General features: G+C 45.2%; 1 protein-coding gene across 2 annotated transcripts; it reads right to left on the minus strand.

Moving 5' to 3' along the window:
• Window positions 1-435: 435 nt before the first annotated feature.
• On the minus strand, window positions 436-14,493 carry LOC129715575 (gastrula zinc finger protein XlCGF8.2DB-like). Of its 2 annotated transcripts, none has more exons than XM_055665447.1 (2): window positions 14,332-14,493; window positions 436-2,244 (listed from the first exon to the last, which is right to left on the minus strand). In XM_055665447.1, exon 2 carries the CDS (start codon window positions 2,113-2,115, stop codon window positions 994-996), a length of 1,122 nt encoding a protein of 373 aa, XP_055521422.1. In that variant the 5' UTR covers window positions 2,116-2,244; window positions 14,332-14,493; the 3' UTR covers window positions 436-993. The 2 variants fall into 2 exon arrangements, with proteins under 2 accessions (XP_055521422.1, XP_055521423.1); XM_055665448.1 differs by having other exon boundaries at window positions 14,382-14,478.
• Window positions 14,494-18,504: the final 4,011 nt, after the last annotated feature.

Genomic DNA, 18,504 nt, shown 5'->3' on the forward strand with positions numbered 1-18,504 from the left:
TCCATATAATTTGCAAAGTCATTCAGACTTGGCACCGAGCCATTCTTTTGTTCTACGAGACCATGCTTTTGGAGAAGAACGACTCCATTTTAGATTTGACTATTAGCTCTTTCATCCTCACTCTGGCAATGGAGGAGGCCCAGGCCAGAAAGATCAGTGTGGGAGCGGGAAGGAGTTAAAATGGTTGGCAACTGGGAGATCCAACAGGCCTTGGCGGACTGAGTGCAAGTGTAGGGTGAAATGCACGCCTAGTCTAGATACAAGAGAGAGAGATTTTGTGTGTGAGAGAGACAGGGAGCGAGAGAGGGATCATGTGAGAGAGACAGGGAGCGAGAGAGGGAGTGTGTGAGAGAGAGGAGGAGAGTACGAGAGGGTGAAGTGGAGAGAATTTGTGTCCGAGTGGGGGGGGGGGGGGAGTGTGGAGAAGGAGAGAGAGGAATTTATATGTGCAGCTTTAAGGGACATTGGTCAGGTAGCATTTGGAGTATGGCATACAGTTCTGATCACAGGACTGATGTGGAGGCTTTGTAGAAGGTGCAGAGGTGGTTAACCAGAATGGTTTACAAACAAGGAACTGCTGGTTTGCAAAAAAGGAAAAAGTGCTTGAGTAACTCAGCAGGACAAGCAGCCTCTCTGGAGAGAAGGTATTGGTGACTGAAGATCTCAACCCGAAACATTACCCATTCCTTCCAGCATTTTGTGTTTACCTAAACAGCTCTTATCCACGTGGCGGTGTGCCAGCAGGCTGGAGGAGCGAGCAAAGGCCTTGCCATAGAGCGGGCAAGTGAAGGGGCACTGGCTGGTGTGAACTCGCCGGTGCTCCAGCAGGTGGTCAAGAGGGGTGAAACCTGTACCACCGTGCGCTGTTGAAATGCTTGCCGTCGTGGGAGCAGCCGCTTGCCGTCGTGGGAGCAGCCGCTCGTCGGCGTGAGCCCACCGGTGGTGCCGCAACCCCCGCAAGCTGTCAAGCTCCTCACCACTGTAAGGGAAGTCCTAGGGCTGGCCACAGGTTTGCACGTGCTGGTGAGACAGGGCGTGGGAGGCCGTAGCAAAGTGCTCTCCACACACCGGGCTAGGGACGGGACTGTCGCTGTCGTGCACCCGCTGGTGGGACAGCAGCTTGGAGGAGCGGGTGAAGCCCTTGCCGCACTGGGCGCAGGTGAAGGGACGCTCGCCGGTGTGGGTGCGCTGGTGCCTCAGCAGGTTGCTGGAGCGGGTGAAGCCCTTGCCGCACTGGGCGCAGGTGAAGGGGCGCTCGCCTGTGTGGGTGCGGTGGTGCTCCAGCAGGCTGGTGGAGTGGATGAAGCCCTTGCCGCACTGGGCGCAGGTATAGGGGCGCTCGCCGGTATGGGTGCGCTGGTGCTTCAGCAGGTGACTGGACTGGGTGAAGCCCTTGCCGCACTGGGTGCAGGTGAAGGGACGCTCGCCGGTGTGGGTGCGTTGGTGCTTCAGCAGGTGGCTGGAGTGGGTGAAGCCCTTGCCGCACTGGGTGCAGGTGTAGGGGCGCTCGCCGGTGTGGGTGCGCTGGTGCACCAGCAGGTTGCCGGAGTGGGTGAAGCCCTTGCCGCAGTGGCTGCAGGTGTAGGGGCGCTCGCCGGTGTGGGTGCGCTGGTGCACCAGCAGGTTGCTGGACTGGATGAAGCCCTTGCCGCAGTCGCTGCAGGTGTAGGGCCGCTCCCCAGTGTGCAGGCGCCTGTGCACCTTCAGGTCCCTGGACAACTTGAAGTCTTTGCTGCAGACCACGCAGGTGAAGGGCCGCTCACTGCTGTGCACCTGCCGGTGGTCCCGCAGCCCTGACAACCAGGCAAAGCTCTTGCCGCAGGTGGAGCAGTCATAGGGCTTCTCGCCCGTGTGCACCCGCCGGTGTCTCTTCAGGTAATTCGCCGTCTTGAAGCTCTTGCCGCAGTCGGAGCAGGTGAAGGGCCTCTCGCTGGAGTGCACGCGGTTGTGCCGCAGCAGGTTGTTGGAGCGGGTGAAGCTCTTGCCGCACTCTGAGCAGTCGAAGGGGCGTTCTCCCGTGTGCACCCGCTGGTGGGTCTCCAGATCACTGGGGCTCTGCCAGGCCTGGCCACACACGCCGCACTCATAATGCTTCTCCTTCTTGTGCCCCGTCATGTGGTCCTCCACTGAAGCAAAGCCCGGACACCGAACAAATGCGGGGGAGGGGGACTCACCGGCACCCTGGCCGCCCTCAATGGCTGCTCATGTCCCCGTCTCTCCGTCGACAGCAATGGCTCCTAAACCCTGCAGGAGGGGAACACAGAGGGTCAACAACTGGGAAACAGGACATTACTAACACAGGTATACAAAAAGTGTAAGTAGCATTACTAACACATATTGGGTGTGTTTATGGCAGAGGAAACCATTATATAATTCTGCGTGGCACAGTGGTGCAGTTGCTGCCTCAACTCAAGAGACCCAGGCTCGATCCTGAGTACAAGTGCTGTATGTGCGGAGTTTGTACGTTCTCCCCATGAACTGCGTGGGTTTTTACTCCAGGTGCTCCGGTTTCCTCCAACATTTCAAAGACATTCAGGCTTGTAGATTAATTGGGCTCCACAAGATTGTTAAATTGTCCCTAATGTGTGTAGGATAGTGCTAGTGTACGGGGTGATCGCTGGCCGGCTGAAAGACCCGTTTCAACGCTGCATTTCTAAACTAAAGTAATCCAAATGAGGGTCTCGACCCAAAATATCACCCATTCCTTCTCTCCACTGATGCTGCCTGACCTGCTGAATTACTCCAGCACTTTGCGTCTATCTTCTCCACAGATGCTGCCTGTCCTGCTGAGTTATTCCAGCACTCTCTCTCTGCCTCTCTCTATCTCTGTCTCTGTCCCTCTCTGTCTGTGTCTCTTTCTCAGTCTCTCCATCTCTCTTTCTCTCTCAATTCAATGTTCAATTCAATTTCAATTTAAAAACTTTATTGGCATGATAAAAAAACATTGTTATATTGCCAAAGTATAAAACATGACATACATATTTAAAATGCATAAGTATAAATACAAGTATACAGTGCATGGATAGTAGATTTGGGAGGAACTGCTGTAGATTTGGGAGGAACAACAGCAGCAGCAGATTAGCAAGAGATACGACTGATTGGCTCTAGCCCAAGTGGGAGGAGAGAAGTGAGTCAGAGGGGTGAAAACAGTTGAAAACTAAGGAATTTGCTTTGTAAATTGGTAAATCAGGCAATTTATCAGTCAATTTAAGCAGGACAGCTCTTAGCGAGCGGCAGTGGGTGAGCGGCCTTGTGAGAAAAGTGTGAGTCTTTGGCTCGAGAGTCTTCGGAGAGGAGACCACGCAATATGCTTGAGAGGTAGAGACAAAAGAAGGAGATGTCAGGCAAGCTGATTCAGTGCGATGCTTGCAGTATGTGGGAGGTCAAGGACACCGCTGGTGCCTCTGGCTGCTACAAATGCGAAAAATGCATCCAGGTAGAGCTCCTGAAGGGCCGTGTTGGGGAACTGGAGAAGCAAGTGGATGACCTCCGGTTCGTACGAGAAACGGAGTCGTTCCTCGACAAGTCCTACAGTACGATTGTTACACCTAAGGTACTGGAAGAGAGAAGGTGGGAGACAGTGAGAAAGGGAGGGAAGCATGGAATGCCAACGTCCCCGGGTGGTGTACCTCTTGTAAACAGGTTCATCCGCTTAGAAGCTGTTGGGACAGAAGACGTGAGCGGCGGACTGGCTTGCGATGCGAATAGGGCTGTTGAGCCAAAACCAAAAAGGCCTAAGGCAGGCAAGGCCATTGTCGTGGGAGACTCCATCGTGAGAGGTACGGACAGGGGTGTCTGCGGCAACAGATGGGATGCGAGGATGGTGTGCTGCCTTCCCGGTGCCAGGATCCAGGATGTCACGGACAGAATGCAGAAAATCCTCAAGGGCGTAGGTGAACATCCGGAAGTGGTAGTGCATGTCGGCACAAACGATGTCGGAAAAAAGGGGATGAATATTCTGCAGCGTGACTTTAGAGAGCTCGGAAAAATGTTGAAAAGCAGGACCTCCAGGGTTGTTATCTCCGGTTTGCTTCCAGTTCCCCGTGCTGGCGAGAGCAGGAACAGGGAGATACGGGACCTGAACGTGTGGCTGAGGAACTGGTGCACGGGGCAGGGATTTAGATTCTTAGATCACTGGGATCTGTTTTGGGGTAAGGGGGTACTGTACAAAAGGGACGGATTGCATCTTAACAGGTGTGGGACCAGCATTCTGGCAGGCAGGTTTGCCACTGCTACGCGGGTGGCTTTAAACTGAATAAGGGGGGTGGGGTGCTGAATGGGATAGTGGAGGATGGAGTTAAAGGGAAAGGGTTTCTTAAATGTGTGAGCGTAGAAGGTGTAAAATGAGGGTAGAAGAAATAGGTAGCAAGGTGAAAAGTAAAAGTGGCAGGCAGACAAAACCAGGGCAAAAATCAAAAAGGGACACATTTCAACATAATTGTATAAGGGGTAAGAGTGTTGTAAAAACAAGCCTGAAGGCTTTGTGTCTCAATGCAAGGAGCATTTGTTATAAGGTGGATGAGTTGAATGTGCAGATAGCTATTAATGACTATGATATAGTTGGGATCACGGAGACATGGCTCCAGGGTGACCAAGGCTGGGAGCTGAACATCCAAGGATATTCAATATTCAGGAGGGATAGAGAGAAAGGAAAAGGAGGTGGGGTAGCGTTACTGATTAGAGAGGGGATTAATGCAATGGAAAGGAAGGACATTAGTTTGGAGGATGTGGAATCGGTATGGGTAGAGCTGCGAAACACTAAGGGGCAGAAAACGCTGGTGGGTGTTGTGTACAGGCCACCTAACAGTAGTAGTGAAGTAGGAGATGGTATCAAACAGGAAATTAGAAATGCGTGCGACAAAGGCAAAACATTTACAATGGGTGACTTCAATCTACATATAGATTGGGTGAATCAAATTGGCAGGGGTGCTGAGGAAGAGGAATTCTTGTAATGTATGCGGGATAGTTATCTAGATCAACATGTAGAGGAACCAACGAGAGAGCAGGCTATTTTAGACTGCGTATTGAGTAATGAGGAAGGGTTAGTTAGCAATCTTGTTGTACGTGCCCCCTTGGGCAAGAGTGACCATAATATGGTTGAGTTCTTCATTAGGATGGAGAGTGACATTGTTAATTCAGAAACAATGGTTCTGAACTTAAAGAAAGGTAACTTTGAGGGTATGAGACGTGAATTGGCCAAGATTGACTGGCAATTAATTCTAAAAGGGTTGACGGTGGATATGCAATGGAAGACATTTAAAGACTGCATGGATGAACTACAAAAATTGTTCATCCCAGTTTGGCAAAAGAATAAATCAGGGAAGGTAGTACATCCATGGATAACAAGGGAAATCAAGGATAGTATCAAAGCGAAGGATGATGCATACAAATTAGCCAGAAAAAGCAGCATACCGGGACTGGGAGAAATTCAAAGACCAGCAGAGGAGGACAAAGGGCTTAATTAGGAAAGGGAAAATAGATTATGAAAGAAAACTGGCAGGGAACATAAAAACTGACTGCAAAAGTTTTTATAGATATGTGAAAAGAAAGAGATTAGTTAAAACAAATGTAGGTCCCTTGCAGTCAGAAACAGGTGAGTTGATCATGGGGAACAAGGATATGGCGGACCAATTGAATAACTACTTTGGTTCCGTCTTCACTAATGAAGACATAAATAATTTGCCGGAAATAGCAGGGGACCGCGGGTCAAAGGAGTTGGAGGAATTGAGTGAAATCCAGGTTAGCCGGGAAGTGGTGTTGGGTAAACTGAATGGATTAAAGGCCGATAAATCCCCAAGGCCAGATAGGCTGCATCCCAGAGTACTTAAGGAAGTAGCTCCAGAAATAGTGGATGCATTAGTAATAATCTTTCAAAACTCTTTAGATTCTGGAGTAGTTCCTGAAGATTGGCGGGTAGCAAACGTAACCCCACTTTTTAAGAAGGGAGGGAGAGAGAAAATGGGGAATTACAGACCAGTTGGTCGAACATCGGTAGTGGGGAAACTGCTAGAGTCAGTTATTAAAGATGGGATAGCAGCACATTTGGAAAGTGGTGAAATCATTGGACAATGTCAGCATGGATTTACGAAAGGTAAATCATGTCTGACGAATCTCATAGAATTTTTCGAGGATGTAACTAGTAGCGTGGATAGGGGAGAACCAGTGGATGTGGTGTATCTGCACTTCCAGAAGGCTTTCGACAAGGTCCCACATAAGAGATTAGTATACAAACTTAAAGCACACGGCATTGGGGGTTCAGTATTGATGTGGATAGAGAACTGGCTGGCAAACAGGAAGCAAAGAGTAGGAGTAAACGGGTCCTTTTCACAATGGCAGGCAGTGACTAGTGGGGTACCGCAAGGCTCAGTGCTGGGACCCCAGCTATTTACAATATATATTAATGATCTGGATGAGGGAATTGAAGGCAATATCTCCAAGTTTGCGGATGACACTAAGCTGGGGGCAGTGTTAGCTGTGAGGAGGATGCTAGGAGACTGCAAGGTGACTTGGATGGGCTGGGTGAGTGGGCAAATGTTTGGCAGATGCAGTATAATGTGGATAAATGTGAGGTTATCCATTTTGGTGGCAAAAACGGGAAAGCAGACTATTATCTAAATGGTGGCCGATTGGGAAAGGGGGAGATGCAGTGAGACCTGGGTGTCATGGTACACCAGTCATTGAAGGTAGGCATGCAGGTGCAGCAGGCAGTAAAGAAAGCGAATGGTATATTATCTTTCATAGCAAAAGGATTTGAGTATAGGAGCAGGGAGGTTCTACTGCAGCTGTACAGGGTCTTGGTGAGACCACACCTGGAGTATTGCGTACAGTTTTGGTCTCCAAATCTGAGGAAGGACATTATTGCCATAGAGGGAGTGCAGAGACGGTTCACCAGACTGATTCCTGGGATGTCAGGACTGTCTTATGAAGAAAGACTGGATAGACTTGGTTTATACTCTCTAGAATTTAGGAGATTGAGAGGGGATCTTATAGAAACTTACAAAATTCTTAAGGGGTTGGACAGGCTAGATGCAGGAAGATTGTTCCCGATGTTAGGGAAGTCCAGGACAAGGGGTCACAGCTTAAGGATAAGGGGGAAATCCCTTTAAAACCGAGATGAGAAGAACTTTTTTCACACAGAGAGTGGTGAATCTCTGGAACTCTCTGCCACAGAGGGTAGTTGAGGCCAGTTTCATTGGCTATATTTAAGAGGGAGTTAGATGTGGCCCGTGTGGCTAAGGGGATCAGGGGGTATGGAGAGAAGGCAGGTACGGGATACTGAGTTGGATGATCAGCCATGATCATATTGAATGGCGGTGCAGGCTCGAAGGGCCGAATGGCCTACTCCTGCACCTAATTTCTATGTTTCTATATGTCCCTGTACATAAACTTGCAATAGGCCTATAGCCCTTTATTGATTGCTACACGTTCTTGCAGCTGTAAGCAGTACAACCCAATAGCAAGTTTAGCAATTCAATATTAATTTCTTAGTGTTAGTTAATGTCAATTAGTGTGTGCGTATATACGTGCATGTTGGTCTCTCTCTCTCTCCCTCACTTCCTCTGTCTGTAGCTCTCTCTCTATCTCTGTCCCTCTCCCTCTGTCTCTCTCTCTCTCTATCTATCTATCTCCCTCTCTCTCTCTCTCTCTCTCCCTCTCTATCTGTCTCTCTCTCTCTCTGTCTGTCACTCTGTCTGTCTCTCTCTCTCTCTGTCTCTCCCTCTGTCTGTCTCTGTTTGTTTGTCTCTCTCTCGGTCCGTCTCTCTCTGTCTCACTCCTCTCTCTCTCTCTCTCTCTCTCTCTCTCTCACTCACACCTCTCTCTCTCTGTCTGTCCCACTCTGTCTCATTTTTCTCCCTCTCTCTCATTTCTCTCTATCTCTGTCCCTCTCTCTATATCTCTCTCTGTCTGTCTCTCTCCATGTTTCTCTCTCTTTCACTCTCCTCCTCTATCTCCCTGACTGTCTCTCTGTCTCTCAACCTCTCTGCCTGTCTCACTGTCTCTCTCTTTCTGTCTCTCCCTATCTCTCTCTGTCTCTCTCTCCCTCTGTCCCTGTCTCTCTCCCTCTGTCCCTGTCTTTTTCTTTCTCTCACTCTATCTCTGTCCCTCTATCTCTATGTCTCTCTCCCTCTGTGTCTCAGCCTCTGTGTCCCTCCCTCTGCCTCTCGCTCTCTCCGTCACTCACTGTCTGTCTCTCTCTGCCTCTCAGTCTCTCCCTCTCGCTCACTCTGCCTCTCTCTCGCTGTCTCACTCTCATACACTCAATTTCAATTTTTTCAATTCAATTTAAAAACTTTATTGTCATGATAAAAAAAACCTTGTTATATTGCCAAAGTATAAAACATGACATACATATTTGAAATGCATAAGTATAAATACAAGTATACAGTGCATGTATACACTCTCTCTATCTGTCTCTCCCTCTTTCTCTCTGTCTCTCCCTCTCTGTCTCTCTCTCTCTCGCTCTCTCCCCCTCTCCCTCCCTGTCTATCTGTCGCTCTCTCTCTCGGTCTCTCCCTCTCACCATGTCTCTCACTCCCTTTCTCTACCTCTCTCTCTCTCTCTTCCCCTTTCTCTCTCTCTCTCTCTCTCACACTGTCTGTCTCACTCTCTCTGTCTGCTTCTTTCTCTCTCTCACTGTCCCTCCCTCTCTGTCTCACTCTCTCTCCCTCCTTGTCTCTCTCTCTGTCTCTGTTTCTCTCTCTGTCTCCCACACTGTCTCTGTCTCTCAGTAGTGCAGTAGTTGTGCACGTGGGTACAAACGACATCGGGAAGAAGAGGAAGGAGGTTCTCCAACATGACTTCAGAGAGTTAGGAAGAAGACTGAAATGCCGGACTACTAGGCTGGTTATCTCTGGATTGCTTCCAGTACCACGTGCTAGTGAGGACAGGAATGGAGATAAGGGATCTGAATGTGTGGCTGAGGGGCTGGTGCAGGGAGCAAGGATTTAGATTTATAGACCACTGGGATCTCTTCTGGGGTGGGGGTGACTTGTACAAAAGGGACGGGTTACATCTTAACTGGAGGGGGACCCACATTCTGCAGGCAGGTTTGCTAGGACTAAACGTGTGAGTTTAAACTAAATAGTGGGGGGAGGGATTGACAAATTGGTAGTATAAAGATGGAGTTGACGGGGAAGTGGCTACAGGAAAAATTACAAAAGATTCTCAAATTAATGGGAAGGATAGCTTGAGAATGGACAACAGAGTAAGGTCAGGGCCAATTGTGAGGGGGGAAGTGAATACGGAGGTCAAAGTACTGTATATGAATGCGCGAAGTATAAGGAATAAAGTGGACGAGCTGGAAGCTCAGTTAGAAACTGGCAAGTATGATGTTGTGGGAATTACTGAGACATGGCTGCAAGAGGGCCATTGCTGGGAATTGAATATTCAAGTGTATACCTCTTATCGAAAAGACAGGCAGATCAGCAGAGGGTGTGGGGTTGCCCTGTTGGTGAGGAATGAAATTCAGTCTCTTGCAAGGGGTGACATTGAAACAGGAGACGTGGAGTCAGTACGGATAGAACCAAGGAATTGCAAGGATAAAAAGACCCAAATGGGACTAATTTACAGGCCCCCAAACAGTAGCCTGGACATAGGGCGCAAGTTGAATCAGTAGTTAAAATTGGCACGTCACAAAAGCAATGCTGTGATTGTTATGGGAGATTCAACATGCTGGTAGACTGACCGCAAGAAAGGAACTTTGTACAGTGCCTTCGTGATGGATTCTTTGAACAGCTTGTATTGGAGGCTGCCAGGGAATTGGCAATTCTGGATGTAGTGTTATGTAATGAACCGGATTTGATAAAGGACCTCGAGGTTAATGAGCCATTACGAGGCAGTGACCATAACATGGTCAGGTTTAATCTACAATTGGAGAAGGAGAAGAGTAGATCGTAGGTGTCAGTGTTGCAGTTGAATAAAGGGGACTATGGGGCCATGAGGGAGGGGCTGGCCAAAGTTGACTGGAAAGATACACTAGCAGGGATGACAGTGCAATAAAAATGGCAGGTGTTTCTAGGAATAATACAGAAGGTGCAGGATCAGTTCATTCCTAGGAGGAAGAAAGATTCCAAGGGGAGAAAGAGACGACCATGGCTGACAAGGGACGTCAGGGACAGTATAAAAATTAAAGCGAAGAAGTACAACGTAGCAAAGATGAGCGGGAAGCAAGAGGATTGGGTAATGTTTAAAGAACAACAGAAGATAACCAAAAAGACAATACTGGGAGAAAAGATGAGGTACGAAGGTAAGCTAGCTAAGAATATAAAGCAGGATAGTAAAAGCTTCTTTAGGTACGTGAAGAGGAAAAAAAAATTAAGACCAAAGTTGGACACTTGAAGACCGAAAAAGTGAATTTATTATGGGAAACAAGCAAATGGCAGATGAGTTGAACAGGGACTTTGGATCTGTCTTCACTAAGGAGGACCCAATCTTCCTGATATAGTAGTGGCCAGAGGATCTGGGGTGACAGAGGAACTGAAGGAAATGCACAGTAGGCAGGAAATGTTGTTGGATAGACTGATGAGACTGAAGGCTGATAAATCCCCAGGGCCTGATGGTCTGCATCCCAGGGCACTTAAGGCAGTGGCTCTAGAAATCGTGAATGCATTGGTGATAATTTTCCAATGTTCTGTAGACTCAGGATCAGTTCATGTGGATTGGAGGGTAGCTAATGTTATCCCACTTTTTAAGAAAGGCAGGAGAGAGAAAACGGGGAATTGTAGACCTGTAAGCCTGACATAGGTGGTGGGGAAGATGCTGGAGTCAATTAAAAAAAGGTGAGATAGCCGCACATTTGGATAGCAGTAACAGGATCGGTCCGAGTCAGCATTGATTTACGAAGGGGAAATCATGCTCGACTAAACTTCTGGAATTTTTTGAAGATGAATTGGCTGCAATAGAATATAACAATACCATATAACAATTACAGCACGGAAACAGGCCATCTTGGCCCTTCTAGTCGTGCTGAACACATAATCTCCCCTAGTCCCATCTACCTGCACTCAGACCATAACCCTCCATTCCTTTCCCGTCCATATACCCATCCAATTTATTTTTAAATGATAAAATCGAACCTGCCTCCACCACTTCCACCTGGAAGCTCATTCCACACAGCTACCACTCTCTGAGTAAAGAAGTTCCCCCTCATGTTACCCCTAAACTTCTGTCCCTTAATTCTCAAGTCATGTCCTCTTGTTTGAATCTTCCCTACTCTCAATGGGAAAAGCTTGTCCACATCAACTCTGTCTATCCCTCTCACCATTTTAAAGACCTCTATCGAGTCCCCCCTTAACCTTCTGCGCTCCAAAGAATAAAGACCTAACTTGTTCAACCTTGCTCTGTAACTTAGTTGCTGAAACTCAGGCAACATTCTAATAAATCTCCTCTGTACTCTCTCTATTTTGTTGACATCTTTCCTATAATTTGGCGACCAAAATTGTACACCATACTCCAGAATTGGTCTCACCAATGCCTTGTACAATTTTAACATTACATCCCAACTTCTATACTCAATGCTCTGATTTATAAAGGCCAGCACACCAAAAGCTTCCTTTACCACCCTATCTACATGAGATTTCACCTTTTGGGAACTATCCACAGTTATTCCTAGATCCCTCTGTTCAACATGCATTCCTCAATTCGCTACCATTTACCATGTACGTCCTATTTTGATTTGTCCTGCCAAGATGTAGCACCTCACACTTATCAGCATTAAATTCCATCTGCCATCTTTCAGCCCACTCTTCTAAATGGCCTAAATCTCTCTGTAGACTTCATTATCCACAACACCACCTATCTTAGTAACATCTGCATACTTACTATTCCAATTTACCACACCATCATCCAGATCATTGATGTATATAAAAAACAACAGTGGACCCAACACAGATGCCTGAGGCACCCCACTAGTCACCGGCCTCCAACCTGACAAACAGCCATCCACCATTACTCTCTGGTATCTCCAATTCAGCCACCGTTGAATCCATCTTGCTACTCCACCATTAATACACAACAATTGAACCTTCTTAACCAACCTTCCATGAGGAACTTTGTCAAAGGCCTTACTGAAGTCCATATAGACAACATCCACTGCTTTACCCTCATCAGTTTCCCTAGTAACCTCTTCAAAAAATTCAAGACATGGCCTTCCAGGCACAAATCCATGTTGACTGTTCCTAATCAGACCCTGTTTATCCAGATGCTTATATTATCTCTTAGTATCCTTTCCATTAATTTTCCCACTACTGACGTCAAACTAACGGGTCTATAACTGCTAGGTTTACACTTAGAACCCTTTTAAAACAATGGAACAACATGTGCATTACACCAATCCTCCGGCACCATTCCCGTCTCTAATGACATTTGAAATATTTCTGTCATAGCCCCTGCTATTTCTACCCTAACTTCCCTCGTAACTAGGAAAATGGACATGGGAGAGCCAGTGGATGTAGTATACCTGGACTTTCAGAAAGCATATGATAAGGTCCCACATGGTGCTGGGACCGCAGCTATTTACAATATACATCAATGATTTGGATGAAGAGATTCAAAGTAACATTAGCAAATTTGCAGATGGCATAAAGCTGGGTGGCAGTGTGAACTGTGAGGAGGATGCTATGAGAATGCAGGGTGACTTGGACAGGTTGGGGGTGTGGGCAGATACATGGCAGATGAAGTTTAATGCGGATAAATGTGAGGTTATCCACTTTGGTAGCAAAAAAAAGAAGGCAGATTACTATCTAAATGGCGTCATGTTGGGAAAAGGGGAAGTACAACCAGATCTGGGGGTCCTTGTTCATCAGTCTATGAAAGTAAGCATACGGTACCCCACTAATCACAGCCTGTCTGCCTCTCTTTCTCTTCCTCTCATTGACTGACTCTCTCTCTCTCTCTGTCAATTTTCAATTCATAAAACTTTATTGGCATGATAAAATACCTCATTATATTGCCAAAGTATAAAACATAACATACATATTAAGGGACAGAAGTTTAGGGATAACATGAGGGGGAACTTCTTTACTCAGAGAGTGGTAGGGGTGTGGAATGAGCTTCCAGTGGAAGTGGTGGAGGTAGGTTTGTTGGTATCATTTAAAAATAAATTGGATAGGCATATGGATGAGAAGGGAATGGAGGGTTATGGTACGAGTGCAGGCAGGTGGGACTAAGGGAAAATAATTGTTCGGCACGGACTTGTAGGGCCGAGATGACCTGTTTCCGTGCTGTAATTGTTATATGGTTATTTAAAATGCATAAATATAAATACAAGTAATCAGTGCATGGATAGATATGCCCCTGCACATATAACCGCAATAGACCTGTACATATACTCGCAATACATCTATAGCCCTTTATTGATCGCTATACGTTCTTACAGCAGTAAGCAGTACAACAGAATAGCAAGTTTAGCAATTCAATATTAATTTATTAGTATTATTTAATGTCAATTAGTGTGCATGCATGTTGGTTATTCACTGTCTCTCAGGTTATGGCATGCTGTTACGTATTGTGCACCAAGATGTGCTGCATTTCCTTCACCAAGTATTATTGTTAGTTTTGATATATCATCTAGTTCTTTAAAATCTGTGGTTGCTCGACTGAGTTTGTCAAAGTATGTTTTCCTTGTTTTGTCAATTATTTTGCATTTTAGGAGGAAGTGCACCACTGTTTCAACCTCATCTGTCAAACAGTGGCCGCATATTCTGTTTTCTCTTGGTTGCCAGAATCTCTTCTGTCTTCCTTTTTCAACTGCCAAATAGTGGTCACTTAACCTGTATTTGGTGAGGGTCTGTCTGCTTTATGTCTCTAACAGTTGAGAGATAGTCTGCCAATTTATAATCTATTTTTAGGGCACGGTAACATTCTAATCTGCTTTGGCTTTTGGTTTCTTTATCCCAATGTTCCAAATCGTTTCTTTACATTGTTTGATAATTTGGTTCAGTCTAACTGGTGATTGGGGGTCAGTATTGATCTGAGGCTGGTCAGGATTTAACTGAATAGGGGAAATTAATCTCAGTACCATCTGACACAGGGAACTCGTTTCTGGGTTCCCCTCTTGTGTTTGAAGGGCTTTAAACTGGAGGGTATCTGGGGGGCTAAATTTATGGTGATTCCAAAAATGCAGTGCTCCTTTCTGGATATTTATTATCAGTGAGTATCTGCCAAATTCCACCCTACATGCCTTTGTGTCTCTCTCGCTCTCTCTATGTCTATCTATCTCTCTGTCTCTCTATCTCTATCTATCTCTCCCCTCATCCTGCCCCGGTCCATGATCCCCAGAGCGCCCGCCCCTGCAGACAGAGCACGGTCCCTCAGCTCGGCTCACTCACTCACCCCGCCTGGAGGACCGGCCCGGAGGACCACGGGCGCTCGGCTCGGCTCACTGGTGACAGAGCACGGGGCGCGCGGACCCTCCCGGGGGCAGACGAGACGTGACGGAAGCGAGCGCACAGCGCAGGGCCTCAGCCCGGAAATGACATGTCGGCCGCGCTATCTGCCTTCCAGCAGCGCTGATGACGTCAGCGGGCGGTGAGGATGGCGCATGCGCAGCGGTAGAGTTGCTGCCTTGCGTGCAGCGAGCGCTGGCCACAGTGAAGGATCCACCCAGCCCCATTGATCCTATAGCTTGCTATAGCATCTTTGCCCAGCCTGGTTCCATCCCGACCAAAGATACTAGAGGAGCGCTCTATACAAAGATACAACATCCAATCGACTGACGTGAAGTACGCAACGAAACGGCACGTCCGCCATTTTAGGAATAAAACCCCGACCTCCCTTCTGCCTCGCTATAAGATCTTTGGTCTAATCCATGTCAGTCCATTGGATCTTGCAGGCGTTTATCTTGGTCTATCTTAGCCTTCTATGATAGACCATTATGTAGCAATGTTACAAAATTTTGAGATTTTAAAAATCAAGTCTGCAATTTATCCCATCAGATAAAGCATAACAACAAGTTTAATTTGACACCAAATTCACTTTCATATCTCAAGTATTAAAAAAAGTTATGGCCATTTTCATACTCGGAAATTAGCATCTTGTTCCCTATTAATTTTCAATGGACATTACAAAAAAGCTGTGATCTTGGATAGTCAAAAGCCCGTAACTTTCTTAAGAATTAAGAGAACTGAATGAAATTTTCACCTATCATAGATTGAAGCATTCTGAAAAAATATAAAACAATCTTACTTGGATGACATGAAATTAAAGCATATAATTAGCTAATTACCTAATTGTAGCTAATTACAAAATTGACCGATGTGACAGAAATGGTAATAAACAACCAGACTGCCTTGAAAATTCAAAAATGTGATATTCTCAAGATCAGAACTTTAATATTATTGTATAATATGCTGTAAGTCAGTTATGGATAGGTAAATAAATTACAATTTCTAGCAAAAGACCAAGTCTTTATGGAGAAGATCAGCTGCTAGCTGGTACATTGGCATATCATAATCAGTAGCATCATCATAATCCTCAGACTGCAACCAATAAGCAACTCTGTACACGTTGTTTTTCCTCAATTTTTCAATTTTAGAAAAAAAGGTAGCGATTATAAAGTTAAACGCTAAAACAAATAGTAAATACTAAAAAAGAAAATCATGTTTAATCAAAATTCAATTACTAGATATAAACATCTATCCATTTCTTAAATAGCCTAAGTGTCCAAAGATTATTCACAAATAATTCACAATATAACATGATTTTTATATCTAATTTACATTAATTTATAGGCCAAATGGAAGGAGTTTAGTGTTCAATTGCTGTAAATAAATGCCCATTTAAATCGGCTTTCTAGTGGGTTCCTGTGAACGCGCTGGTTTAGAACGTTCACATCGCGCTGGATTAGTGCCCTCAAATGCCGAGAAAAATACTGTGGGATATAAAAAGCCCAAAATGAACTACTCGCTATAGAAAACTTTATATACAGGGTTATATATATGCCCCATTTAATGTAAAAATAAGGTACATACCTTTAATTGTTTGCTTTATAAAACCCTGGGGCTGCGAGAGGTTGCGGAGTGAGAGAGTGATTTTTAAATTATTATAACTATTATTCGAGGCCTATAAAACTAATAATACCTTTTGCGACCGGGTCTTGCAGCGATTTTTCGTTAATGATTTACTAGGCTGAACATCTGCAATTAGAACAGCCTAGTAAAAATCGCATTTTAAACCCGCCCCCTCCCAACAGCGCCAAAATCGCGGACATGGCTTTGGGCAGATTCCCAATGACGATTCAGGTGGGTTTTGTAACATACCTACATTATGATCTTTGTTTATCATAAATAAGGTAATCTTTCAAAGAAAATTAAAAAGTGAAATTGCGTATAAAATGAGCGACAATGCACAATGAAAGGTCTGGACCATATGCATTCTATGGTTTAATCTGTTGTGGGGGAACGGTGTGTGTGTGTTTCTGAGTGTGAGAGGCAAGATAGAGATAATAGATTTCAAAGTTCCCTCATTGATCTGAAGCAACTTTGATTTAAAGCAATCCATGGCATGAGCCATTCTCATAATGCCATAAAGGCAATTATATTTGCCTTTATTTTATTTGCCTATAAGGGGGTTGCACGAAAGGTCACTGGGTCATAGGGCTCGACGCACGGAGCTGCTAAATTCAACGGGAAACCATCCGTCACTTCCAGTATATGTTATTAATGCTAGAAACGCGTACTTTCCTACCTGTAAAAAACCACCAAAATGTTGAATTTTTGCGCTGAAAAAAATTGTGGGAGTCGGGGTAAGTGTGAGAGACATGTACCCAACTTCAGAATTCCAAACGTGAAACGAAATGAAGGTATAGAGAAGCGAGAACTGAAGGGACTACAGCAGCTAAAGTGCTTGGTAAACATTGAAAATATTGGGAATTATCGCGATTGCTCACTGCATTTCATCAAGTAAGGCATTATTTGTGATTTTTCTTGATTCCTTTGGCATCTAAAAATTCTCAGAAGTGATAAATCTGGCTGTAAAATTTTCTTCAGATGCGTTTTCATTTTGCATGTAAAAACCCACGAGAACCATGGGCGATTAAAAAAAAATTACAGCCAGATTTATCACTTCTGAAACTTTTTGGATGCAAAAGGAATCAAGAAAAAACACAAATACTGCCTTTACCGTTGATGAAATGCAGTGAGCAAACGGCCAATGTTCGCCAAGCACTTTGGCTGTTGTTGTCCCTTCAGCTCTCGTTTTTATCGACCGTCATTTCTCCTCACTTTTGGAATTCTGAAGTATGCTAAATGTCTCACGCTTATCCCGATTTCCATAATTATTTACAGCGCAAAAATTGAGGGAATACATGAAAGAAGCCCGCTACAGCGCATGCGTGTCATCCTTCAAAGCAGCGGTGTGAGGTCACAGATACCCTATATTGACCTAAAATAGCAAGATTATCAAAGAGATACCAGCTTAAGATATGACCCTATGAGGGTGGGAGTGGAGGGCATGTATTCCCTCAACGTTCCTCCTCATAAAATACAGATCAAACTTCAAACTGGTAAGTTCTCGTTTAATCTTACTATTTTACTTCGGAGTCACGTGAGGGACTCCATGAAAGATTTCAAAGCTCTGTGACCTCATGCCGTGGAAACGAGTCCATGCTTCACAACTGCCTTGGTAGTTAGAGAGAAATTGTTAATTATATTCAAAACATTCATACCAATTATTTAATGGAAATGATAAATAATATCGAATTAATTCAAATCATAACCCTGTATTCTTCAGGGATAAATTATCATACAGAACTTAAAATTGTTCCCCGAAAAAACGTTCCCATACTGCTAACTGGTTTGTTAACATTTCTAAAACGTATTCTCCAACAACCATCCTGCAATCCTGAGGATTTGGTCCATGGATACATCAAGGCGTTTTGCTGCAGATGTAGCTGCAGCCCTGGTGGGGTGAGAATTAAATATGTTATTGTCCACTCCCGCCTATCATATCCCATATTTCAGCCACCGCGAAATGGTCTGAGTTACACTCTATGGTACAGTATCTTATAGCTGATTAAACACCAATTCCTTGCCTCTGATAGCCTTTTTCCCTTACTGTATAACAAAACCGTACTTTACTATACAGAGGCATTTGTCCTCCGGGTAGGCCATCAATTCTATGACCTGCCCCGCTAATCCTGGCCTATTTTGTTTAATAATACGGTCGTGGATCACACCCCCAATCTTCGTGCCGCAATAGTGAAGCCATCCAGTCTTACTTTTAGCAATCACTGGAGCTTATGCACTGTGACTAGCGCTATCAGCATTACCATTTCTAGTTAGTTATCCAGATTTAATGCTGTAGCCGGCGACCAATTCCTTAGCAAGATCAAAGCCACACTTACATTCCAAATATAGTTATCTTACTGTTTCTTGCCATTAATAACTTGACAATGCACTTTCGGCACTATTCACAGTGCTGAAACACAGTCCTCCATATTGCAGGCTGGTAAGCAACTGTAGCACCCCCGGAACATCCTTATTTCTGTGGTCCAGAAAGTTATCATGG

This window comes from Leucoraja erinacea, unplaced genomic scaffold (genome assembly GCF_028641065.1).
Source record: "Leucoraja erinacea ecotype New England unplaced genomic scaffold, Leri_hhj_1 Leri_125S, whole genome shotgun sequence".
Classification (NCBI taxonomy): Eukaryota; Metazoa; Chordata; class Chondrichthyes; order Rajiformes; family Rajidae; genus Leucoraja; species Leucoraja erinaceus.

Bases quoted from the DNA above. Each gene is read 5' to 3' on its own strand.
- LOC129715575 (XM_055665447.1), bottom strand. From the start codon at position 2,115: ATGACGGGGCACAAGAAGGAGAAGCATTATGAGTGCGGCGTGTGTGGC.